The sequence below is a fragment of the Myiozetetes cayanensis genome, unplaced genomic scaffold (genome assembly GCF_022539395.1).
Source record: "Myiozetetes cayanensis isolate MyiCay16 unplaced genomic scaffold, myiCay2020 scf2-11, whole genome shotgun sequence".
In the NCBI taxonomy this organism is placed as follows: Eukaryota; Metazoa; Chordata; class Aves; order Passeriformes; family Tyrannidae; genus Myiozetetes; species Myiozetetes cayanensis.
Window position 1 is genome coordinate 99,392,313 of NW_026087411.1, and position 26,519 is coordinate 99,418,831.

Below are 26,519 nucleotides of genomic sequence, written 5' to 3' on the forward strand. Positions count from 1 at the left end.
TTAACCACAAAATGGTAAATCTATCAATACAATAAATTGCTTAAGACAGTCTGTGTTAATGGCAATTACGTTCTAACAGTTTCCTTCAGTTCATCATATGTATGAGCTTTGCTTTAACAGAAACAGTTCAAGATTTGTTAAAGAATAAATATGAGAAAGTTTATTTCAGCAATACGCCATCAGCAATAAATATGTAGATACTGCCTTGGTATGACAACACAAAGTATCTTTATTGGAAACCTATGTCTTTCTTGTAGAAATAATGTACTTGAACAAATATGACCTATAAAAACAGGTATCATTGCAGATGTGTATATATGTCCAAGTTTAGCCATACGCTGACTGAAGAGAAAGGGATAGTTTGTTACTTACAGTTAGTGCAGATTTTTGAGATGATCTGTCAATGCATGTTCCATTTCTGGTCTGTATGTATCCTGACACCTTTTTTTGTATAAGTTAACACTGTGTCCTGGTAGAATCTGGCATTTTGAATTGGAAAGCACAGAGGTATAGCACACACAATCCCCCTTCTTCACCACAGCATAACATCCATCCAACCCCACCACCGAGAGGGGAGCAGTATGGCTTACAAATGGACAACTGCTCGGGATCAGAGTTACAGGTGGGTTCATGCAAGTGACTAAAGACTCTGCTTAGAGACCCTGTCTGTGGTATCCCTCTCAAATCCTGACTACTCTTCACAGTGCTGCTCCCAGCACCTCTAGGCAGGTGCAGTAAAGTCACTGCAGGTACAGACAAGGACAACTAAAACAAAGTTGTTTTAACAGAACAGATGCTCAAAGAAGGAACAAGTGACTAAAAAAGATTGGGAACTCCAATTTGAAGAGGAGGTAACTGAAAGAGGGAATAAAAGTAAGGTTGCTAGAATCATGAAGGTGGTAGAAAAGCTGGTAGCAGAACTCTTCTAGAACTTTTGCGATTCTAGAACAAGGGGTCACTTGATGAAATCAGAAAGAGATCAATTTAAAAGAGTACTTCTTTACAAAGCAACTTGTGGAACCTGCTGATGCAGAAGGCTGAGGAGGGAAACTGCAGCTGTAGGATCATAAAAAGAGGAGATACTTCGATGGACCAAGAGTCCATAAGCAGATGCCAAAAGGACTAAGCAGGGCTACACTCTAACATCCCTAACACAGCTGCTCCAGGTGTGGGAGGGAAGTAAAGGGGAATGAACTGCAGAAAGTGGCCAGGCTAGTATGGTCTCCCTAAATAACATCTCCTGTTTCTGCTTTTGGAGACAGAACCCCTGGGCAGTTGAACATTGGTCTGACCCAAATAGTGTCATTACCAAGTCCTTTTTTACATTCTGTGAATGTCACTCAGCCACCACTCAGATCCTAGAGCTCAGTGTTCGTTCTACTTTAACAATGACTGCAGGACTCTGCCAGAACCAGCATCAACCATATCTGCTATTCAAAGTAAAACCATCTAAAGGCAGATGGAGCACAAGACCAAGTCATAGAGACTCAAGAACTGCTTTGAAGCAGAAACTGAAAGATTTCTTACTCTCATTTGACACAAACATAGTGTCTCCAGTATCAGAAGACACACTTTATCACTGTCTGACAATTAATGGTTGTCTTATGGGGGAGCTCCAACAGGGTAAGACTGGAACCACTATAGTCACTGACAGCATCTGTGCTGGATTAGTTCCTGGGCTAAAGTATTATTGCCTGTGCTTAGTGCAGTAAGGTGCATTGTCACGATTTTTGAGATATATGTTATTCCTTTGGAAAAGGAGCAACAAAAAATACTGGTAGGACACATATGCTGCTCATGGGTGAATTAACTCATAATTACTGGGACTAGCCAAAAAAACATGTCTTTAATCCTGAGATCTTTAAATCTGTCATGTTTAAGGATACAAAGGTCCACATGTGAGGATATGTCTTTTAGACATCATTCCAGAGGGATAGACAGCTGTAAGGTACAGTGACAGCTCTACCAGCACAGTGACTCAGAAACGTTGCCCATGGATGCCCAGGGACAAATGATAACAGCCCCATGAAGAGTAAAGTAGCACTTGATGAACATGAACAACATTTCCTTAAAATACTTACGGAAATACAGGGAAAAAACCTTTCTGCTTGTATAAAAATAGAAAGAAATCGAAGAATAAAAAACATCTGCAAAGAAACATTGCAAAGAAAAAACATATGGAACTTTTATAGTAGATTATGCAAAAGAATACCCTTTACACAATAAATTTGTTTTACCTACCCATGAAAACCAGCTGCTGAGTCAGAGTCAGCCCACTCTATTTGTCCACGCTTTGGCTTTCAAGTTAACTAAAGTTTCTGCCACCTAACACAACATTAACTGCTCAAGCAGGACATACAGAGCAAAGGCAAACACCACGCTACCTCTCTGGTGCCTCTGAATTCAGACAGGACCCCATCTTGTGAAGTGATACTGGGCCTTGATGCAACAACTGCTGTGGCAAAAATGTGGAACTGAGAGCAAAGCCCAGGAGAGTTTCAAGTCCTGGTTAGTAAATCCCGCTGCGGCAACCTCGCACACCAAAAGGATGGTTTCTACCAAGGGTTTCTGGTGCCCTTTGGCATCAGGCAGTTATGAAGAGGAAACGTTATCAAGAAATCACACATACTGTCTCCACAGCACAGTCTCCTCCTTTCCAGGCAGCAGAGCTTCCAAGTTGGTTAAAGCCAAGATGTCCTGCATAGCAGAGAGCTGAGATGTTGACTTGCCCGTTGGAGAGCAGTGGAGGGCGGGGGGAGGGAGGGACGCAAATCCTCAGTGCCAGTGAGGAAGATGCACTTGCTCCAAGTATCTGAGGGCAAATGTTAAAGTAGTTGGCCATTCTCTGTGTCTCCTACACCTATTGACAACTGATCTCATCCTTTGCTGGAAAGAGCTTTTTAAGTATTCAATGCACTTTAGACCTCTTTATTCAGGAATATTTGTTTGAATGCAGCCTGAGGCATGGATGTATGGTATTGTGTTGCAACTGCCTCCCCATATTTGCAAAGGGATTGCTTATCTATTATCTAGGTGGTATGCATCTCCCCTGCTTGCTTCTTCCTAGAGGCTACTACAAAGAACAATGCAATCCTTCTCAAAAGTTTTTTAACCCAGTATACAAACATTCACATTTCTGAACAGCTCCCACAATGTGGGAGCACAATGACTACACCTAATATTCTGAAATTGCAGCGCAGTATCTCCCCGTCTGCCCTCACCTACAAACTCATGGAGATGTATGCCAAAGGTAATGCTGATGGTTTGAAATGGGACACTGGCACCTCTTCATAATGGTGTTCATTCCTTGGTCAGAGCTGCTCAGTCCTGCTCCCTATTGCTCCAACAGCCAGAAGATAAGGAGAAAATAAAGAGGTAAATCTGCCTCCTCAGCCATGGAAACCTATACTTACAGGTGAAAACCTGTATTCCCTCTCCCTCTTGCAATCCTGTAAGTAACAGTGCTTTCAACTGCAATTTCTGTATGGGTATGGGCTGTTTGATTTAGTGACACTACACAAGACAGGAAAAAAATTTCCTTCCTCTTCTCCCATGAGTTAGACACACTTTGCTCCTCAGTTACACTTATTAGAGTTGTAATGAATGAAAGCAAATGAAAATACAATTTTGATTAGAATAAGAACCACAGGAGTTTGTAAAGGAAGGCAGAATCCTTTACAGCCTTGCTCAATGCATCCCACCCTGAGTGAAACGGCATCTAATTCACATCTATTCAGGAATTTGATGCAGCAAGACAATCAGTTAATTCCAGTTTTAATAATGAGCTGGAAAAAAATCTCTAACATGAAGAACAGCTTAGCCCCTCAGAAGAGGAGATGCCTTAACCTAGAGGTTTGCTGCCAACCCAGGGGCCCACATTTGGGATGTCACAAAGAGGCCACCAAGCCTGGCAAAAGCTTAGGACTATCATCTGCTCCTACGCTTTTCATATAGGATCGACTGAAGCTGTGATAAAGAGACTCTGAAATATCACAGGGGTCTTCGTGTCCCTTGGAAAGATGTTGAAAGGATCTGGAGCACAGGGGACTGGAACCTATCCTCCCAATAGGGGACTGGGACCCAGGCAGAGTGAAAGAAGTGGACAGAGTGAATGACTGGCTATGAGACTTGGTGCCATTCTCAGGGTTTCGGGTTATATGATTTGGGATGTGCCTCCAACAGACTGGGCATGTCAGTGGCAGATGGGGCCATATGAGTGTTTTGGGGAGAAAACTGGTGGGACTTATTAGTAGGCCTTTAAACTGGATTTGGCAGGGGAAGGAGATGCTCTACTGAGCGTCAGTAAGGAACCAGGAAACAACACCACTTTAGGGAACAGCAGGGAAACACCTGCAAATCATCCCAAAGGAATCAGAGAGGGCTCCACCCAAGAGGTGAGGAGGTCAACAGCCCAGCTGAAGTTCCTCTACACCAATGTACACAGCCTGGGTAACAAGTAGGAGTTGGAAACCATGGTGCAATTAAAAAGCTGCAACCTAATTGCTATCACAGAAACATGGTGGGACAACTTACATGACTGAAGCACTGCAATTGAGGGCTACAAGCTTTCAGTAGAGACAGGCTGGAAAGGAGGGGTAGGAGTATTGTGGTTCATGTTAGGGAAGGGATAGATTGTGAAGAACTGCTTCTGAGTAACAGCCATGCACAGGTTGAGAGCCTGTGAGTAAAAATCAAGGACAGGACTAACAAAGGACATCTGGATACAACACCCTTATCTGCAAATTACAGAAACCAGGATTTGATGGATGGACTGTCCAGTGGTTAAGGAATTAGCTGGGTGGACACAGCCAGGAAGTTATGGTCAGTGGCTCTATGTCAAGGTGGATGCTGGTGACAAGTGGTGTCTCTCAGGACTATGTCTTGGGACCCGTGTTCTTCAATATCTTCATCAGTGACATAGACAGTGGGATCACATGCACCCTCAGCAAGTTTGCAGATGACACAAAGCTGAGCAGTGCAGCTGACACAGCTGAAGAATGGGAAGTCATCCAGAGGGACCTGGACAAACCTGAGAAGTGGGCCCACAAGAAACTCATGAAATTCAACAAGCCCAACTGCAAGGTGCTTCACCTGGGTCAGGGCAATCACAGATACGAGTGCAGACTGGGAGAAGTCTGTGACAGTGGTGAAGCACTGGAACAGGTTGCCCAGAGAAGTTTTGGATGCCCCATCTCTAGAAGTGTTAAAGGTAAGGTTGGGTAGGGCTTTGAGCAACCTGATCTAGTGAAAGGGGTCCCTGCCTACAACAAGGAGGCTTGAACTACGTGATCTTTAAGATCCATTCCAATACACACCCTTCTGTGATTCTAGAAGGGCATGAGGTAGCAGACATACAGGCTAGAAGATTTTCCCCGGGGGTTGAGGCACAAAAGCACAGAGTATGGAGAAGACTATGCTGCTGTTTCCAGTGAAGGAATGAGGAAAGACATTGCAGGGTCTTCAGTCCTCAAAATTTTCCTAAGGATAAACACTCAATTTACATAATGTAAAACATCATATTAATCACATGTGTAAATCTAGGACCACAACATGATAAAAACACTGATTTTTTCCTTTACCCTCATAGATCACAGGGTTCAACTCTTGTTTTGATGAACCCAGCAGAAATTTTTGTTGTTTTCTTTCAAAGGGCAAATGTTTTCTCTTACTCTCCCCTCAAAGGGTCCTTTGACTTCTCATCTCCCTTGCTTTTAGTTCAGCTTCCAGCAACAATCACTTAGGTATTCTTGGAAATTAGCAGTAAGTGTACAGCATTTCTAATTTTTATCTCACTTTTTTCAATCCTTCCAGCCTACTGCTGGTGGGGTTTGGTTTTATTTCATTTCTAAGGCAAGTGTTTTTAGCTTCCCCTCATCTGTGCCATTCTAGAATTGCTGCTGTCCTTGCCACTTTTTACAGTCTTTTTTTCCACTTGGCGTTTGTGTTTAGGTACACTTCATCTACATCATTGTTTCCAATCGACCTGCCACTTTGGTTTGCATGACCAACAGCTCCCTAATAATTGCTGCCTCTACATTTAATCCATCACAAGCCACAGAGACGCTTGAAATGAAGATTGCAGGTAATTTGTAGAATTATAAACAACAGATACCTAAATCAATACAGAAATTCCGTTCAATTAATGACCACCCATACTTTCCAAAGTAAAAAACCCAACAAATTAGTAAAATATTTCACTGATTACTTCAGCATTTATCTTCTAGGTGTCTTTTTTGGCCCTCCATAAGAGCACAAACAGTTCAGATAAGCGTTAGTGCACAGAAAAAGAACACATCCATAAAATAAGGTACTCATTAACAGTAAATTTCAGCATCCAGATTCCTTACCAATATGCCAAGAAAATCAAGATGAAGGACTGGCAGGAACTTCAGGCCTGCTGTATACATTCTTTTGTAATTTCTTTAAAGATGAGGTGGGAGAAAAAGTGCTTAGTTGTTTGTAAGGCTCTAGAAAGAAGCAAAGTTTGCTTTGAAGTTCACACAAACTTGCAAATATTTTAGCTCATGGCTGTTATATTGAACTGCTTATTAAGTGCAGCAGGAGCAATCTGGTGCACTGTTAATTTAAGAGATCTATATACCTGCACTACTAATGATGCTGTCATTAAGAGAAGAGGGAGTGCATCCTTCATAAGACCCGATCCTGCAGTGAACTTCATGTTGGCAGGTTATGCATCAGTCTGGAACTTGCAGCTGGACCAGGTACCAAATTCCTACTTCCTCTTCTTTACAGTTTGTTTACAGCTTTTGCTGCTTGCTTAATTTCACACAACTTACAAACTTTAGTTGGTCACCAACTGATCGTGCAGCTCAGTCAGAGGTGTGTCAACAACAAGACACTTGAGTTCACTTGCATTTAGCTGATTTAGCCATGTTAACTGTAGCCATAGCAGAGCCAGGGTACCCGTACCAAGGCTGCTTACTAATGGCAGCAACACCAGAAGCAGATAAACAGACAAAAAGTTTCAAATAAGAAAAGCATCTGAGAACCAGCAGGGTGTCACAGGGCACTGGAGTGGGTGCACAGTTGGGTATACATTAGCCTGTCTCCCTGTGCTGGGTGTGCAGGCCATTCCAGAAAGGCATAGTATAGCAAACAAATTACATATAGGGTGGAAATTAGTTCCTGGGATAAGAGAAACAATTTTAGCGTCTGTAGGTAGGTGTCAATTTGCAAGTTAGTGGCCAAAGACTACAGAGCCATGCAACTGACTCAAAGGCAGACATGCACATTTGGGCAACTGGTTAGACACTCCCTGGAGACTGATGAGATGTTCACTGACTGCAGTTGGTGTCATTTGGACCAGATGATCCACTGTGGTCTCCTCCAATCTGACCCATTCTGTGATTCTGTGAAGTGTCTCATCAGAACTCCAAAAATACTGCTTCTGAACAAGTAACTCTGGAAGACTCCATTATAGTCATTTGGATTTTGTGAGACTGAAATATAAAAACATACTTGCTTGTGTGATTGCAGTGCAAGGGGTGTGACTACAGAAAGTCTTATGGATGTTTATGGAGAACAGGAAGGTGCATTCTGGAAAAGCAGACAAAAACTGCAAACCAAATTGGCTGGGCTGTAAAGCTGACAACCCCATCAGAGATATTCAGAAGTAAAGGCAGCCTTTGAACTGTGTGTTGTATGCAGCAGATCATTGCTGATGAGCCTCAGATGGGAATGCAGTGACAGATCAGGCAGCTTCTCTTCTAGTTAGGAAGGTACCTCAACTGCTTTTAGACAAACGAGCTCCCCAGTTCTGTTTCTCATTGGAATTGATTCCTCACAATTAAGGCTAATCCTTAATTTGATGTTTACTCAGTTTACTGCCTTTCTGCATTCTGCATTGTCCACATCTGGCATTACACTTTGTATTTATTCTAGTCAATATACATTTATTCATCAGCTGTGTTTGTTCTAGTCATGGTTGAGATGGCAATTTCATTTTAAGTCTTTGCATACATTGATGGATACATTACCTTTCCAGCTGAACGTTCTCATGCTTGTTTTCAGGCCTGAACTTGTATGTTTTTTTCTGAAAGTCAGAAGTAAACGTGTGCTCCTTCTCAAACCTCCCATATTTAGATATAAGAACACAACATTTTAACAAAAATGCTTTTGATACAATGTGCTTTTTATTTCTCTTTTTGAGTCCTTCAACTTTGAATTAAGTCTGAAATTATAGGAACAAGTGTTTATTCAAATGTTATTATAAATGTGAGAAAGGCACAAGACTGTTCAGGAAAAGTAAGCTTTGTAAGGAGAAGGAACACCACCACTCCCATTTGAGCAGAACTCCAATGGGAAGGTGAAGCATGTGAGTGTGAGAATGTTTGAGTCACATTTGCATACAAATAGTTACAGAGCGCTCAAATGAGTCATGAAAATTCACAGTTTCTAAAAATGAGTGGAAATGTTAATGCAATGGTAAGGCTGAGATTTCAATTGACGATAAGCAAAAATATTTACTGTTCTGATTTCAAAAGGGACTTTAACTTCTGCCCATTATTCCTACCTACTACAACAGTTTATGCAACATTTGTTCAATTCAGATCTTGCCAGTATTTATCTATACAGATTTTTTAATTATTTGGGGACTTTATTAAGGGAGGGTGGAATTTTTTTGTGCAGTACAACATTATTTTTTTTACATTAATGGTGAAGTGCATTATACCACAAGGGGTAGTAGTGATATCTTATCAAGAAATCATAAATAAATTCTGTGTCCTTGTAAAAACAGGCAGCAGGGTTAGGATCGTCTAAAGTGCTGTTCAGGAAAGTAAGGAAGGTGTCAGGGCTGGGCTTTGAGCAGAGAGAAAGATGGGAAGGGAAAAGAGCTACCATTTCTCAAAGGAAGGCTTGAGTGCTCACTAGCAGAGCTCTGTCAGGAAGTATTAGAGGACGGAAAGTCAGTTAGGATGAGTACAGTCTTCCGTTGCTATAATGACAACAAATTAAAAAAAAAAATAAAAACACTTGAGTGCTGTTCAGTCCAGGACCCAGGAGACAAAGCAGCAAGCTCAGCACAGCTTGAAGAGCTCATTCTCCATTACCAGCGTTTACAAAAGCCAAGGTAATGTAACAAACACCAGAAAGTACAAAGGATTTTTCTTTCTCCACTACTAAGTGAAGCAACTGAACAATTCAGACAGATGACTCTCACTGATAGCTCTGCTTCCATACCAGCTATCATAAGCACCGATCCACACCATGGGTAACACTTCTATTGCTCTAGGAGAACACATCACGTGAGGATTACAGGAACAAAGTACTGCCTGACTTTTGTATCTGTCATCCTCGCAAGCTGCCTGGTTTTAAAACATTAGCAAAAATGGCAAGGTAACAGCTTGTGTTTGTTCTGTCATCCCCCCACTTCAAGACCCCTGACGCACTGAGAGACAGACTGCAGGTCAGGTTCTGCTCTGCCCCATTCTTTCTGTCGTTATTTACACCTGAACAAACTGAGTGGAAAACATGCAAAATGGTACCATTTTGTTTTGATAGTGTTTTACCCTCACTTCACAGGGGTGAGAATGAATAGACAGGGTGCAAGGCAGTGGAGAATCAGGGATTCTGTATATTAAAAAACAGTGCAGACAGCCGCAGAAAGTGTCAAACACCACACAAAAGGACTGTTCATGCATTCACGCTCAGCATCTGTGATCTGGACAGTATAAACAGAAGTCACTATCTTTGAGCTATGCGGATTTTACAGGGTTTTGTTTATATAATTTAAAAATCAGCAGACCTGCAAGGCTGAATGTTGCAGGATGCTTTGCAAACTGCAATCTCACCCGTTTCAGAAGCCTCCGAAGCATACGCTGAGGAATTCCCTTATTGTTGACGGATGGTGAAGGCTATTGTCAGATGACTGATACTGGCTCTCTGCCACATGATGCTGGAGCTTACAGTATTAATTAAAAACTCTAAAACAATTTGAAGAATTGCCTGTCTGAAGCTCTGATTAGCTAGGATGTCTGCTCCTTCCATACGGAGTTGGGCAAGTAGTAACAACTGGGAGGGAAGTCTTTCTGCCATGCTGAAGGGTTAAGATCTGTGCCTCCATATGTAAGAAAGTCACCCCCCCAGCAGACCTTTGATGCTTGAAGCCAAAATGTGCTCACACAGTCTGAAAGGGTGGACTCTTGTCAGTCCTTCAGCCAGGCACGGGAGCTGAATTCACAGATATGCCAGAGTCAGGAAGGATGAAAGCAGCATGGTGGCTAAAAGCAAACTGGTAGAGTTGTGAGTGAAGGAGAGGGAAGGTAACAACCAGCAGAGCCAAGAGCTGCTGCTGTTTATGTCAGCTTCCAATGACAGCTGGTGATTACCAGAACGGCATCATGGCCTTGTCCTCCCCAGCAGGAAAGGGGTTGACAGAAGATCTGCAGCAGAAATAACGTGAACATGTTTTCACACAGGCTGCCTAGAAAACAATTTAACTTTCACTCTGCCCAGCTATTATCAGCAATGCCCCACAGGCATCAAGGGTGAAGTGCATCTTAAGGAGTGATTTGAAGGAGAATGGCTGGGAAGAATTTACCAAATTTACCAGACCTTTGTTCCATACATGGAGGACAGGAAAACATGAAGGTATCTGTGTGGTAAAAGGACTAACGCCTGGTACAGGCCGGCATTGCTAGCAGAGCAAAGGTCATATTCAACTATGCACTAAGTTAATAGAGCTGGAAAGAATGGATAAAGAGTTCAAAAAAAGAGCAAGGATTTTTTAGCCTGGAGCACAGGGGGTGTTATGTGAGGTTAGTGGTTGTAGGTGCAGGTTTTCCTCTTTAACTATCTGGTTTGTGAATTGATGGTGTTTTTTGTTGTCTGGAAGAAAATCTCACACATCCTGGGATTTTGTTTTGGTCTTCCTCATACTGTAAGCATAATTCAGAGCTATTAAGTTGAACAGCCACTAGTTAAGCAGTTAAAGATGGGCTCTGACAGGTTTCCCAAGCTGCTTCTGAAATGTATTTGGCAAATAAATTCCTCCTCATTTGCTAATTTCAGACTTTGAAAATAATTTATCTCTCAAGTACATAACATAATGTTATTATCTTGTTCTTTACAGTCTGAGGGCAGAATCTATTTAGAACGTGAGCAGGCTGGCTATGTGCAAGTGTAAAGCTTTAGATAAAATTCACTTGCCAACCAGAGCAGTGAAACAAATTCCCTCTCTGCTCTCACAAGCACCTGTTATACTAGCCAAAAAACAGCCACATCCTTCACACACATTCACAAACTCACCTGAAGCTGGATCCAAAGCTGTGAACTGACAGGGAGAGTCTTCCTGGGTTTCACTGGATTTGCATCAGGCTCCATATGTGTAAAGCATCAAGACTACTGAGTCTCCATCAAAGGAGTTTCCACAGCCTGTTCCATGTCTTACCCACAGCCACCCCCATAACAGCTGATCCACAAAGACAGCCTGCTTATTCTATACAGGAATGTACATTTGCAGCTTATATACATGTGCTTAACTCCACTAAACACTACCAAAATAGCAGAAAAGAGACAAATTGGCACACTCCAGATTGCTTCTTAAAAATTCTTCAAGGTGTGTTGCTGCTCTCAGTACAGAGCAGAGAGTAGCACGTCCTCAGATGACAATGCCTTTACCAGGTTTAAAAAAGGAGCATCTGCATTACAACAAAAAACAGTCAATAAAAAAATTACCTAAAACTTTCCCATGACATTTTTTCCCTTGATAGAATCTATAAAAATACTACTGAAAACAAAACAGAAGCTCACATTAAAAAAAAAAAAAAAAAAAAAAAAAAAGAAAGAAAAAAAAAGAAAAGAAAAGAAAATACAATCATGCTTCAGAAGAAAACCAAGGTTATCCTCCTGAACATTTTCTCAGGAAATTCTCAAAGAAGTGGTCTGATGCTTACAAGGTCTATCAAAAAACAAGGCTTCATATCTAATTCTTCCCAGGTCAGACTGCAACTTAGAATTTCCATTGCACCAAATGAATTTCCCAAATAACCACTTCTGAAGTGTCTCTTCTGTGAGGGTTATAAGGATATCACTGGATCAACCATGAACCTATGCCTTTTATAAGCTAGGAAATTTATTTAGCTAGGGCTAAAATCACCACAGTTTACCTCACAAGTTGTCCTAACAGGAGACAGAAATACAGGAAGCTTCTTCAGAAGCATTCACTTTCTGGATAGTGTTGCTTATTTTAGCTTGTCATTTCAAACGAAAGAAACCTAAATTGATGAACAGAGATCTGAAACTTGAATTCTCCCTCTCTCCTAGTTCCCCCCCTTTAATCCTTAGACTTCCTTGTTGCTGTTCCAAATCTTCATCCAGCTGTGACTTTTTGAGACTGGTCCCTGGTGGTCACCTTACTGGCACTGCAACACCTTGGGAGTTCCCAGATGGAAAACAGGAGCTGGAATCACTCTACGGGCCCTGAAAAGTGTACTGGAAAGGACACCAGAATGCTCCTTGTTACAATTATTACTTCTGCCACTCTAGAATCTCTTCCCACAATTACTAGAATATACTCTGTCCTACCATCAAAAGGTTCTCTTTTCAAGAAAAAAATGAAATAATTATAAGCTGTTATCTTTAAACCAGTGGTCATTTGTAAAGCATCTGGCCAGAAAATGTACTGGTTAGTAATCTAATTCTGGCTGCCAAACTTGTGATTGATGGGACCTGTTACTTCAAAGTGGCATTTTCATCACATTTTACATATTTAAGAAAAATTCTCATTGACTTCCCATGTGGTAAACAGTCTCCTGACAAATGTCTGCTTTAAATGACTTGTCCATCATCTCACAAAAAAAAAACTTTGTTGCAGAGGCATGGATTCAGTTAAGCCCTCCACAGCAGAATTCAGCTGTTTTAAGAGAGCATCTTGCTTCTTTCAGAACCCTTTGTGTACCTTCTACAACAATTGAGGTAAGACTTCCACAGAAAGCAACCTCCCTCACTATTTAAGTCATATCTATGTCCCAAAGCAATACACAGTCCTGCTAGCAGAGATTACCACACTTAACAACAGGCTGAACTATGGTGCAGAAATGCAAAAGCGTACAACTATGAGCATCTAGCCTAGAGGTTACACACTGTGGATTGTAAATCCCCAGTACTTCACAAGACCACAGCCAGAAAAACTTCTTGGTGAAAGTATATTAGTCACTGCTCATTTTTCTCACTGCTGCCAGATGTGTCGAGTCACCAAAAAAAAAAAAAAAAAAAAAAAAAAGGTGTAAAATTATCAGGAAAGTCTGAAAACTGACCCTGACGTGGACCATCCACATCAAGACCCAGACGTCTTGTTAAACCATACACTGGCTGGGCTAAGGACAGCTGGACTCAGAAACCAAGATAGTATCAAGGGTAGAGTTAGGCTTTTAGACTTCTGTATTAGGAAGAGATAAGTCATCATAGAAGCAACGATTTTCTAAATTGTCTGTAAACTGAGTCTTGAAAGACAGGCTTAGATGTAGACATCAATCAGACACATGCTGTAAGTCAAGCGAGGTGAATCCCATCTCCAGAGCCAAGAGACCTGTAGAGCTGTGAAAGGGAATAAGGAACACAGAACTATTGCTAATGAAGTGAAAACAAGCTGAGTGATAAGGCACGAAATTAAGAAACCGCTAAAAGTCCAAATTCTGATTGTTCAATGGAGAACTGAGATCCTCAGCTAGGTATAAACGAGCTGTTTTGTTTTGGCTCAAAATATTCTAGCAAGTTTGTGCATCCTTTTAATGTTTTCAGACCTGTTGCCTCAGCTGTAAACAATAGCTTGAGGCCTTAAGTAATTTAATTCCCAATTGCTTTCCCAATGCCAAATTTAAACGTATATCCGCAGTATTTTGATAAAAGAGGTAGAAGGGTTTCTCAACCAAGAGTTTTGGAATACTTTAAGGCATTCAGCCTCATGGAGTGATTGACAAGAACAATGTGGTGGCATCATCACCAACTGTATTTGTAGCTGGAAACACATCAGGAGAACATATTACTGTAATTTTGCCAAACTGGACACTTATTTTCCACCATTGCTTATACAATCTAAAATTTGCAAAATGACTGTACATAAGTCTTTGGTGACCTTTAACAAACATTAAATTATAAAAACACATAGCTTGCCTTTTTCTGAAATCATCCATTTGCAAAGAATATGCAGGCACCAAACTTAGACCAGCACAAAAAGCACTTGCGCTCCAGTAATCTGATAAGAAGGCTGAGTGACCTTTTGCTGATCTCTGATGAAACAATGAGGTACATAGTTGGGATTTATCCTGAAGTACACCACAGCACTACTCCATATTATCAAAAATGAAAAACTGTAGCTTTTTGAAACTGAAAATTACAGGCTCATCTCTTCAGGGCTAGGATTAAACATGGTATTTTTAAAAGCATCCAACCTCCAGGCTCAGAAGATGGAGACAAATTTTTCTGGGTATTCAAGTGCATAACACGCAGTATGCACTTAGTCCATTTTCCATAGTGCTTCACTTTCTTTGATTTAAGTAAGAAGCCCTTCAGCTTTTTGAAATTCCCAACTGTAACTTTGTAGTATCTTCAGATATTTTTATGCATATTTTATGCAACTATCTCTTCTCTTAAAAGCAGTACAGAGGCTATCCACAAAAGAAGTTCATGCAATGACATTTAATGGTTCCACACTTAAATTTGAGACACCCAGCATGAGGATTCATAAGTGCAAACTAGGGGCACACATGGTTTTTAGGATCTACAGGCTCAGCAAAATATATACTTCATCCCAAGACGTTTCACCCCAGCCACCCATGTCCAGCCTCCCCATAGAAGGAATGATCATGGTACAGATACAGAACTCAGATAACTTTGATTACATACCCAAATTTTAAAGGCCAAATTCGGGTATGATGAATCAGAAATATTAGTCATCCACAGTGGAATCCACCTTACTTGGCATCTATAAGTCAGGCTTGAACCTGGTTGTGTATCTTCTGCCGAGAACTGATGGAGAGCAATGGCCCCCAGTGAGGAGATTTGTTCCATCCTGACAGAGGTGTTGGATGGGCACAGAATGAATCACTCTCTGCAGGTGTCTCTTGTTCTCTCATCCCACTGACTATAGAGAGATTAGACACAAAACCTCTAAATAGCTAAGATAAGGTGAGATGAACCTCACCCTCAATAATGGGTGAGTTTGCCAGGCCAGGCCCAGCATTCAGGCTTCTTGCCATCCAGGAGATGCCTCTACCCCTGAGCTACAGTGTCAGGCTCCCTCTTGTTTATAATCCCTCTGGCCCTTTGAAATTTGCATCTGTTTCTTTTACTGTGGCAAGGTTGAACAGGATGGGTGGGTGTCCTCCACCTTGGCCTTATCTCTGGTCCTTAGGGTTGCTTTGCAAGCAGGAGAGAGCTTATATCACCTCTAATGAGGGGAACATTGAATCTGAATCTCTCACTTCCAGGACAAGTGCTCTCATGAGAAAAACTGCTTATGAGAAAGCAGCAGTTCTTTTCCTTCTCTGCCCCGAACTTCCCGGCAGCTCCAGCTGCTGTGCTTTGTGCTAAGCTCCATGCTGTCAATGTGCATTTAACCATGATCTTGAGCACACCTCCTGGACCAGGCCTCTCCAGAGATTTAGACACATACCTATTTTGTGATTCCCAGGTGGGTTCATGCAGGCGACAGACTGAGAAAGTCAGTTTAACCTAGATAATGCTCAGTCTGGGCCTATAAAGAAGCAAAGTTTTAACAGCCAGAGAGACTGGAACTCACGTGGTTCAGCAGGACTCGTGAGGGTGCACATGCATTTGGGATGCGGTGCAGGTATTTTGCTAAACTGCACTTCCAGTACTCAAACCCTGAGTGGAATTAGGCTTTCCTGACCATAAAAAATTATGGTCTATACATTAGTTTAAAAGGACTGAGAATGCTGTGGATCCTGTCTTGATATAACCTGTAACAATAGCTTTGGTAAAGCACTAAATTAGCACTACCTGCTTAATACTACAAGGCTTTCCACCATGGAACTGAGGTTTTCTTCCTGAAGCCAACAGGAAGGCGAGATTATAGACTGACCAACAACTAGTCACTAGTCACTACTGCCAGTCGCAGTACAGACTCAATTTATCCTCTGTGCTCATGAAACATTATTACAGAGCAAAACCAAAACACACAGAGCACACTGCACAAGCGAATCTGTATTTGAAATTATCATAACTTTATATTTTGGGGGGTGGAGGTGTGGTCTTAAACCATATTTGCAAAATCATCTCCCACCAATTCAATTTCCAATCCCTCCTTTTTTTCCAGTGAAATTATGCCAAGCATTTTGTCATCTTATTCCCATAGACCTATACCTAAAAATCACAATCAGGCCAAAATGGGAGACTGAGGGAAGCTGGACCAGCCAGCTGGATAATTAAAAGGAAGAATAAGGCCATTTTTATTCCTTGGTTTATTCCTTACTGTATGTGAGGTTCTGTCAGTAACCTCTTGCCTGACCCCTCTCTCTTTTCTATCCCGAATAGATTTTCCAGAGAACTGGTGGGGAGTGCAAAATCTGCAACATTTTAGACCTACATTAATTTAAAGGTATCACTAGAAAAGCTACGCTAGATGAAAACCATCTGCTACATAAGGCATGTGCTAATAAGTGAACTTGCTTGATCCCAGACTTAAGCACAACTATGTTAAGCTAGAGAGCCACCTAACTGGTTCACTATAAACACTTCTAGAGGACAATGTGTAACTTAATTAAAACATAGATATTACATTATTAAAATAAAGATTTTTTAAAATGTAAGAAACGTATTTACCTTTGATTAAAAACATAATAGTTAATACATGGATCTAATACACCTTATACCAGTAATACTTACTCTGATAGAGAGATGCTGGTCTCAGAAAGATTTCATATCATTGTTCTTCAAGTAGGATAAGGTAAGCAACGATCCCTTACAGGTGACAGTTTATGTAGAAATGCCTTCAGGGCTCTGGTCCTACTTGCAGAAATGAGAAAACCTAGAAAACAGAAGAAAACATTAGTATTGAACTGTCTGAATTTGTATTAGATATAAATGCAGCAAAACCATGCAATTCACATTGAAACACCCCTCTTTCCAAGGTGGTGATAGAAAATAGTTTAAGGCATTTGACTCCAAAACAATAGTTTAGGAACCTGATCATAAAATGATACCAATGTCAAAACAGAATCTGAACAAAAGCCTGCCCATCCTATAGTCCAACACTTCTAATGAAAATGGAAATGCCTCAAAAGAATGAAAAAACATTTATGTTTTGCTACAATATGTCCCAAGCCTCCAACAACATGCGGCTTGGGATTAACAGCAGCAGACGAGGGATGCCTAAAAGTGGGGATGAAGGGAATGATACTGAACAAAAGCAACATTATTCAAAAGCAGAGAGGAGAGGAAAAGAGATCTTAAAAGTTGGCAGATCCATGGCATTTGCAAATACGGGCCAGAAAAGAATGGAATTTGGAAACGGGACTGAAAGAAGGTGCATCCATCTGTTACTTGATGCAAAACACGGAGGGGCTCAGAGTGGGGTGGGTGGAAGCAATGGGTATTCTCTTGGCCAGTGAAGGTACCTGGAAGTGAGGGGGAGCAGTGACGCCCAGCCCTGCCGCCCTGACAGCCGGTGTCGGCAAGCACGACTCACGCTCCCAGCATGTTTGCTATTCACAAAGAGCCCCGGGAGCAGGGCGATGTCACCCAGGGGCCCCGCTCCCCAGCCGGTGGTGCACGGCAGCAGCGGTGTCCCAGGGCCGGGGGACACCGGCTGCGGTCGCACAGGGCAGCACACGCGGGACACGTGCGTGGTGGAGGGACAGTGGCCGCAGCCGCGCCCCTGCCAGCCGGGTCTGCAGCGCCGGGGACGGCGGCAGGGGGAGGGCCGCTGCTGGCGTGGTGAGAAGTGAGCAACGAGGTAGGGAAAAGTGGAAATAAAATTTGAAAGAAAAAAAAAAAAAAAAAGGAAAAAAAAAGTCCCTTCCCCCAAGGCAGCTGTGGAGTGCGCTGAAACCCCCTTTTAGGCACAATCAGCCCCGAGCATCTGGGCAAGGATGAGGTGGGTGCAAAGTGCACGGGGAGGAAATGTGTCAGCTGCAGCATCCGAGAGCAGCGGAGCAAGCTCAGACGGGAAATGAGCTTGCGAAGTGCACCCGACAAGATGATCGCGGGGATAAGTTGCTTCTATGGAAACTACAGCCCGATGAACCAAAAAAACAGTTTGATGGCAAAGTTTTAGCAGGAGCCGGCTCATGCCTGGTTTCAGCTACATTCCCCACCCCCTGAAGAAAAAAAAAAAAAAAAGAATAAAAAGCTGCACAATGTGTTTCTTGTTATGGACAAAAAAAAAAAAAAAAAAAAAAAAAAAAAAAAGGGGGGGGGGAGGAAAAAAACGGGGACATAGGTTTTTTTTCCTGTATGGGCTACATCATATTAAGCTGTAAGTTTAGTTCTGGACAAACAATCTCTTGTTGCATCTCTGCGATGGAGGTTAATGAATTCCCACAGATGATGTTGGCCAAACAGTGGTCGGCTTGTGACTTGATTTCCAGCATCATGATGTGAGGGGATCAGTATAGAAAAGCACTTTGAAGGGAAGAGGCTGCCTACAGCAGGATTGTTTCTACAAGCTAATTGTACTGAGTGCAGCTGCACAAAGCTGGATCAACAGTAATAGAAGGCGGCGCAGACTTCCTGACGCCAGCCCCGCAGAGCTCCCACCAACAGCCTGGCAATTCCAGATTGTTTTCCAGACCTTATCTCTCCCCCAAGTTTTTTTTTTTTCTTTCGCCTTTTTTTTTTTTTTTTTTAATTTTGTGACCGGAACAAAAGTAACAGGAAAATCCTTTGTGAAAGTAGAAAATGCTGTTACAGATCGGTGCCTTTCGCAGAAGTTGTAACTAAATATTTTGCATGCATTACTCTCCCTCCCGCTCAAAAGAAAGAAAAAAAAAAAAGCCAACTCCCAAACTTCTAAAACTTTTCTTTGAATGAACTGGAAACGTGAGGCAAACAAAAGGGAGCGGGTAGTTAAAAGCGGCTGGGTTTAGCGAGATATTTTACCTGGTAAACTGAAAACTCCTGTACCAAAACATATTTGGACACCCCATTTGGACAGGCTGGTTGGTGTCAATGACTTGGAAACGGGCCAATTTTAACAGATTTTTTTTTTTTAGTCTGTTTTGATGGCTTAAGTACGCGGTAATTAAAGCCATTTACATTATTACTGGATGTTTTAGATAAATTTCATTAGAGGCAGGGGACGCGAACGCGGAGGAACTCGCTGCTCGCGCAGCCCCGCGGGCTGTTCCCGCAGTCCTTCGCCCCGCACACGCCCCCGAGGGGGACCCCGGGCTGAGAAGACCTTAGAAGGCGAAAGGACAGACAGCCTTCAAAAAAACCCATGACTTGTTTTCCTCGTAGAAAATACTTTTTCCTTTTGGTGGGGGGGTGAGGGGGTGTTGCTGGTGTGGCAGGACCCAAGCGCACCCCAGCCCGGGTCGCGGCGACCCAGGCCCGCGGGGCCGCCGGGAGGGAGGCGAGCAGCGCCGGGACCTTTCCCGCGGACGCGCCCCCTTCATCCCTCCGCGATTTCCCCCCGTTTTATTCTTTCCTTTCTGCGGGCTCCCTCCCTTCCCACATTCCCTCCTTCCCCCCCCCGCGGCATGGCGGGGCGTCCGGCGGCGGCCCCCGCTGCAGGTGCGCCCGGGAGGGGGAAGCGGGGCCGGGCGGCCGCCGCGGGCGCAGCCCCGGTCGCCATGGCAGCCGCCTGAGCGGCGCCGCCGGGCCCGGGCGGCGCGGGCGGGGGGGGCGGCGGCGAGGGGCTGATGTCACGGGGCTGGCGCCGCGCAGTCCGGGCCGGCCCCGGGCGCGGGGCGGGGCGCGGGGGTGGCGGGGGGGGACACGGCGCCCCCGGGGCGGCCGCGCTCCCGCCGCCGCTGCCGCGCACCCGGAGCCGCCCCGGGCTTGGCGCCGGGCGGGCCGGGGCCCCCCGCGCCCGCGGAGCGCAGCCCCGCGCTTCTGATTTTTTTTTTTTTTTTTTTAAGGAGAAAGCGGTGCTTTGTGCGCGGCTCTGGGCGGCCGCGGGTCCTGCCAGATGTTTGCAGCGGCGGCGTTTCAGGGGTTGGGAGCCGGCTATGAAAATCCCAGCTGAAAACTATAGAGAGGCGAACGCGCCGCTCCTGAGGCACCCAGAGCAGCCTGGGACGGGCCGTGGGGAAAAGCCCCCGAGGAGCAGCTCGCGGCCCCGATGGTTTCGGGGGCCCTCCCGGCGCTCCCCCCACGGGCAGCGGCAGAGCTGCGGCTGCCGGGACCGCGCGCGGAACCTGCGTCGGAGCGCAAGAGCTTCCAGAGCTTGTGAGCCCCTGCCAAAGCTGTCATGGCTAAAAGATCAGAATTGTGGGAATGATACGTTAGAAAAAAGCCACTTCAGCCGCTCGCTTGGGGGAAGAGCAGCTTGCTCGCGGGCTCTACTTTGCGCGCAGAAAGCGCACATGACAGTCATTTGATGACAGAAAAAATTGACAGGTTAGACTCTCCGCACAACTTCCCGGTGTTCTTAAAGCCCTCGGTGTAGAAAACGGAAAGCATTACCACAGGGTCTTCTGCAGCGTCCGGCCGGCCGGTGCTGCCGCGCTGCTGCGCTGTCCAAGCACGACAGCGATGGGAGAAGCATGAACATATTTACGTTGGCTATTATTACACTAAAAACTGTCAAAATTTCTTCCACTGGTGCCTTCATTAGACAGAAACGCAATCATGTTGCAAGATTAAAACCTGCGGCCGCAGGCCAAGTACCCTCACCAGTTGATAGCTTAGCGATGTAAAGGATTGAAGTCGATCTCAGTAGTGACTTTAATCGAGTCGTTAATTGCCAGTGTTACTGTAACTAATAATAATAACAGTAACAATAACAATAGTTCTTACTATTTATTTTCTGTAACTGTATTTGAACAGTGTATTTGTCTTCCTATCAGATTGAATGTCGAGATTCACTTTCACACTTCGCGTTTCAAAACGCGTTGAATTGTGTTCCTGTCAGCCTCGGCACCGCCTCCAGTCCACCCCCGGAGAACATCCCCGGGGCAAACACCCTGGTGTGACAGTCACCAAAGTGTCCTGCTAGAGAATAGCCAACCATCAGCTCAGGAATGCTACGTTAATTGGAAAAAACACTGATGCGGCTCTTCTCAGCTTTGTCTCCAAGTGTCCGTAATGTTCCTCCCCCACAGCCCCGGCTCCCTTCGCGTAGCTACGCAACAACTGTGCAGATATATCCAATATTTGTCTGCTTTTAATAGTTATGATTGACAGCACAATCCTCACTGATTTTATGGATGTGTGCCGTTACTACGGTTTTGTTTGCAATGAACGCTAACGTACTTTAGCATCCGTGTGGTTATTACAGAATTGCTGCGATTTGTGCAGAATTTCATTTGTATTAATTGTATCTATGTATGTTCACAATTTTGTGAGTTGAATTTTCCTCAGGTAGTATGTGAAATGGGGGGTGGAGGCTGTGTCCGTTTGTTACACAGCCGCTAGTATAAGCAAAATATAGGAAAATACAGCGGAGCTAAACTTAAAAATAAAGTCAGTTCTCCAGCTAAACAACAACAACAAAATAAATTAACTTTTTCCTCTGGAATGTTTCTGGAAGATGTTTCATTGGCTGCAGCCAAAAGCTGCTAAAAGTACAGCGTGTAGTAAGCATTTGCATTTGTCACCAGAAACAATCTATGCATAATTAATGGCAGCACTGTGTCACGAGCACTGATAGGGCGCAGATGAGCAGCCTTTCAAGGGTAATACATGTAAATGCACTTCCAATATGCACATTTGCTTAATGATCTCCAATTAATAGTATGATCTGAAGTAGTCCTGTTCTCGGGAAGCAGGGCGCTGGAAACAGCGCCTGCCTGCCTGACTGGCGGGGTGTTTAGTGCCCCGTTCTCATCAGGGCAGAAAGTTGCAATGGGCTTTACAGGTTTATTTAATCTTGATTTATCTTATTCCCGCTTACACCCGCAGCCTACAGCGCTGGGCTGCTGACCCAGTCAGTGATTTACGGGACCGTGTGCTGACTGGGTTCACAGAAACACCGCCGGGATGCTCCAATTCAGGACGACTTGGAGAAAGCTCAGCCCGCACCACCGCTCACTGCGGCGGGGTCTGCGCGTCGCGCACCGCCAGCCCCGCACCCTGCAGGGTCTGTGCGGAGGGCAGGGTGGGACAGGGGGCACTGCAGGGTACAGGACAGGGGAGGGCACGAACACCCGAGCACGGCACCCCCCGCAACCCGCGCCGCCCGCACAGCCCCGCACTATTTACTGCCCCAGCTGTGCCTGCGGCCACGCCCCCCGCCGCGATTGGCTGCGCGGGCGGAAGGCCCCACCAGTGAGGACGCGGCGGGGTGATGGACGCGGCGGCGGCAGCCAATGGCAGCGAGCGCGGGCCGGGCCCGGCCGCGGCAGCCGTATAAGAGCGAGCGCGCAGCGCCGGCCCTCAGAGCGAGCTCCGGCAGCGCCCGAGCGGGACGGCAGCGCCAGCCCCGCAGGCTCCGGTCCGCCCGCTGGAATCGCGCTCTTCTGCCCGCCTGCCAGCATGAAAGCCTTCAGCCCCGTGCGGTCCGTCAGGAAAACCGGCCTCTCGGAGCACAACCTGGGTATCTCCCGCAGCAAGACCCCCGTGGATGACCCCATGAGTCTGCTGTACAACATGAACGACTGTTACTCCAAGCTGAAGGAGCTGGTCCCCAGCATCCCGCAAAACAAGAAGGTGAGCAAGATGGAAATTCTGCAGCACGTCATCGACTACATCCTGGACCTGCAGATCGCCTTGGACTCCCACCCCAACATCGTCAGCCTCCACCACCAGAGACCCGGGCAGAACCCTTCCTCCAGAACTCCTCTGACCACCCTCAACACAGACATCAGCATTCTCTCGCTACAGGTACGTGGCTCCCCCGCTCTCCGGCTCGCCGCTGACCTGGATCGGGAGCTCGGGTAGCATTATCGATGTCCCTGTCCCCGCGGCGCGGATCTGTGCAGGCGTGCCATGGGGGAAGCGCTGCGGCACCCGGGACACTCCCGCTCCCTGAGTGTTCGGCCACCTCGCCCTTACCGTGCTCTTTTTTTTTCTCGTCGCAGGCATCCGAGTTCCCCTCAGAGCTCATGTCAGGCGACAGCAAAGCACTTTGTGGCTGAACAGAGCGGTGAGTGCAGTGCGTCTTATTTCTAAACTTCGCGTAAAAAGTTCCTCCCTGGGGAACGGGAGCCGTGATGGTTAGTGCCAAAAGTCTGTCCTAAAAGTTGGTTAGGAGATGCCTTTGTAATCACTAAGAAATAAGGGTAATAATTGGGTCGTAGGGTTCTAAGTGTGTGTGTCGCTGAGGTTCACCCAGCAACGCAGGCTGCTCTGATCCTGCTCGCTCCTTAATGCAAGTTCTTATCTGTTCTTGGAGTCTTAACTTCCCGGGCCAAAGTGACTGATTAAGTCGGGAATCTTGGCAAAATTCCTTAATTCTGTGATGTGGGATTGTCTGCGCTATCAGTTAAATAAATGACTGCTTTTAATCAAATAATTGCTCTAAGAGGCAGACTGGCGCCTCTGAACATTGCGTTTACAGAGATCTAAATAAAGATTGGACTGAGAATCCTCTTTCTACCCTTTCCCTGGAGTGTATGTTATTTTAATGTTCAATCTGTGTTCTTGAGAGCGAGTGTGCGAGCGTGTATGTGTTGCATCTGGACGCCAGGGTTTGCCCAATCTCTGAGTGTTTGGTTAAATGTTCAAACTGTGGCTTCCTCTCTGGCGCCAGTCTGTCCGGATCTCTGCCCTGTTAGCATTCTCCTAAATATGCCTCTTTTCAATCTCTTGCAGGTGTTCCACTGATGAGTTGTGTTCTGGTTTGTTGGTGGTTGTTTTTTTTCTTTTTTTTTTTTTTTGCACAAGAAAACGTCTACAGGATTTTTTTTTTTTGAGGTGCTGAATTTATTTTTCAGCTGTATCTGGAGGAGAAGATCCACGTTCGACTAAAAGGACCTTTTAAAATTAATACATAAGAAAAAAAATCAAGATTGATCTTTATCCCCACCCCATTTTTCAACTTGGACTGAACCTAGTTATTTATGAAGAGACTCTTAAATACCCTTTCCCTAGTTGGAAGGCTTCCTTTATATACTATTCCCAACGTGGGGAGCGAAACAAAAATCTCACAAGGAGTTGCCCATTTTAAAGCAGACTTTGCCTTTTTTTCCAAAGGTGGAGCGTGAGTACCAGAAGGATCCAGTTTTCAGTTTTTTAGGAAAGTCTGTGGTCAGAAATTACCTTTCTGACACAAACCTAGGACTGAATGCTGTGTATATATTTATATATAAATATATATATATGAGTGAAATCTTGTGAACTCTTTAATTAGAGTTTTCTTGTATAGTGGCAGAAATATACATTTCTGCAAAAAGTGTAATGATGTACTTAATCATGCTAAACTTTTTATAAAAGTTTAGTTGTAATCTTAACCCTTTTTATACAAAATAAATCAAGTGTGTTTATTGAACTGATTGCTTGCTTTATTCTTTGGGGACCAACTGTTTGCTGGCTTTGATTTGTGTTGTGTTTTTGTTGTTTGTTTTTTTTAATACTTACACATTCTGTTATGACTTTTATTAAGTACAAATTAAAATATGTAGAGAATACAAAGAATAAAATTACGTGAAGTGAATAATTCTTGTAACTTGGAAAGTCTTATTTGAGTGTATATTGCAAACTTCTAAGTGATCTGCCTGTAAGCAGTGTGAAAGGAACTAGGTGAGGAATTTATTACACAGGGGATGCTATTGACAAAAGTGTTTGGAAATGTACAATAGCAGTTAATCCTGAGACATTCCATGGAGTATTGCCTGGTTTTTTCCTTCCCACCCCTATGAATGATTCAGTTTAGGGTAGTAATGGCCCAGATCTGGTAATTTGTGTTTAGAATAATCACTAAGAATTCAGGGTAGTGGGTGGTTATTAGTCCCCCAATGATTAAATTTCTCTAAAAAGGCTTTGAATGTGAGGGTTGGTGATGCGTTAACATGGGATCTAGAATGATGAAGTGACTGTTGCCTTTCCACACTGGAATTTTCATGCTTCCATGCAATATTTCAATGAAATGGGGTTTCTAATCAGTTGCAGCAGCTTCTCCATATGACTAAGATACTGGGAATTGAGCTAAATCGCTGTTGTGTTACTGATTAAACTTTGGCTGCTCCTACAGGGACTCTCTCCATAAGAATTAAATTAAGTTTGAAATAGGAGTCTAAATTCCTGAAAGCCAGCAACGGTTTGTTTGTTCTTTTCTCTTTTGCCCTCGGAAGCTATGCTATAATATCCCTTATTCAAGGGACGCTTAATGTACCCTATGGAACTACTGTCCATTAGATCTGTTTAGTTGTCATAAGACAGTAAATGTGGGAACTGTGCCTTATCAGATGACATTCTAAATTAAGCTTACTCAAACTTCCCTGAAATGGGAAGTTAAGCTGTGGGTCCTGCTTAGGAAGTGAAGAGTCACTTGAAATTGGAACAAAAGAAACTTCACTGCTGGTTCAGGTAAGTACAGCTCTCTGGCAGGCACTATGCTTTGGGCCTGAGGGAGCATGTTAAGGGTTCCTGTGCTCTGGGACTCTTAGCGTGAAAGGCAGGAGCCTCACCTGGGGCCAGTAACACTTTCACCAGCGAACAGGTGGGTGGGTGGTGCTCTGGGGCAGCAGCAGCTGCCTTCCTTGCCCTTGACACCAAATCCATTCACGTAGGCTGGGAGAAAGCCAGCTCTGATCTCTTAATACTGACGCTGCCCTGCCCAAGCAGAAGCGCGCCCTCTCAGAGGATCAATGCAATCAGAAGACAAGAAGGGTTAGCAAAAGCTGGGACGGGGCGGGGGGTGGAGACGGACACGGCCCAGAGCTGATCTGCATCTCACCATGCCCAGCCCCGCAGGGATCAGGGAAATCTCTCCCTGCAGCACACACCGGCTGTGCCTCCTGTGGCCAACCCTTGCTACTGTCTCAGTGCCCGGAGAGCACGGCTTGTTCCAGCTTCGTGCAATCAACGTTTAACCCTGACGGCCCAATACTGAAATACTTCAGTGCCGCAACTCAGCACGCCTCAGTCCCTCAAATACTCCTTTTCCTGTGTATTTTACTTAACCCTGAACAGTTGCACATTCGGGATTGTAATCACAGTATTAAGATCTTTGTCGTTCCAAGCTAGTAACAATCTAATGCAATTGCCACCAATGTCACCGTCAAAACTAATTTTTCACCCTCCTGCTCATTTTAGGGTGAGACCACATTAAGCGTCACTTTAAACCTGCAGTTCAGTTTATAAAATGAAAGAGCTTGCAACGGTCACATCACTGGAATTATTTTAAGATCAACCCCTTTAGAAACTAAGGCATTTACACTTCAATATTTTTAAACTACGGGATGATTAACACACTTGTAGAATGAAACCGATTT

At 44.3% G+C, this 26,519-nt stretch overlaps 1 protein-coding gene across 1 annotated transcript; it reads left to right on the plus strand.

The window, feature by feature from the left end:
* Nucleotides 1–22,540: 22,540 nt before the first annotated feature.
* Nucleotides 22,541–24,742, plus strand: ID2 (inhibitor of DNA binding 2). The gene is made up of 3 exons (XM_050315846.1): nt 22,541–22,968; nt 23,166–23,230; nt 23,899–24,742. Exons 1-2 carry the CDS (start codon nt 22,621–22,623, stop codon nt 23,220–23,222), a joined length of 405 nt encoding a protein of 134 aa, XP_050171803.1. The 5' UTR covers nt 22,541–22,620; the 3' UTR covers nt 23,223–23,230; nt 23,899–24,742.
* The last annotated feature ends 1,777 nt before the right edge of the window (nt 24,743–26,519 follow it).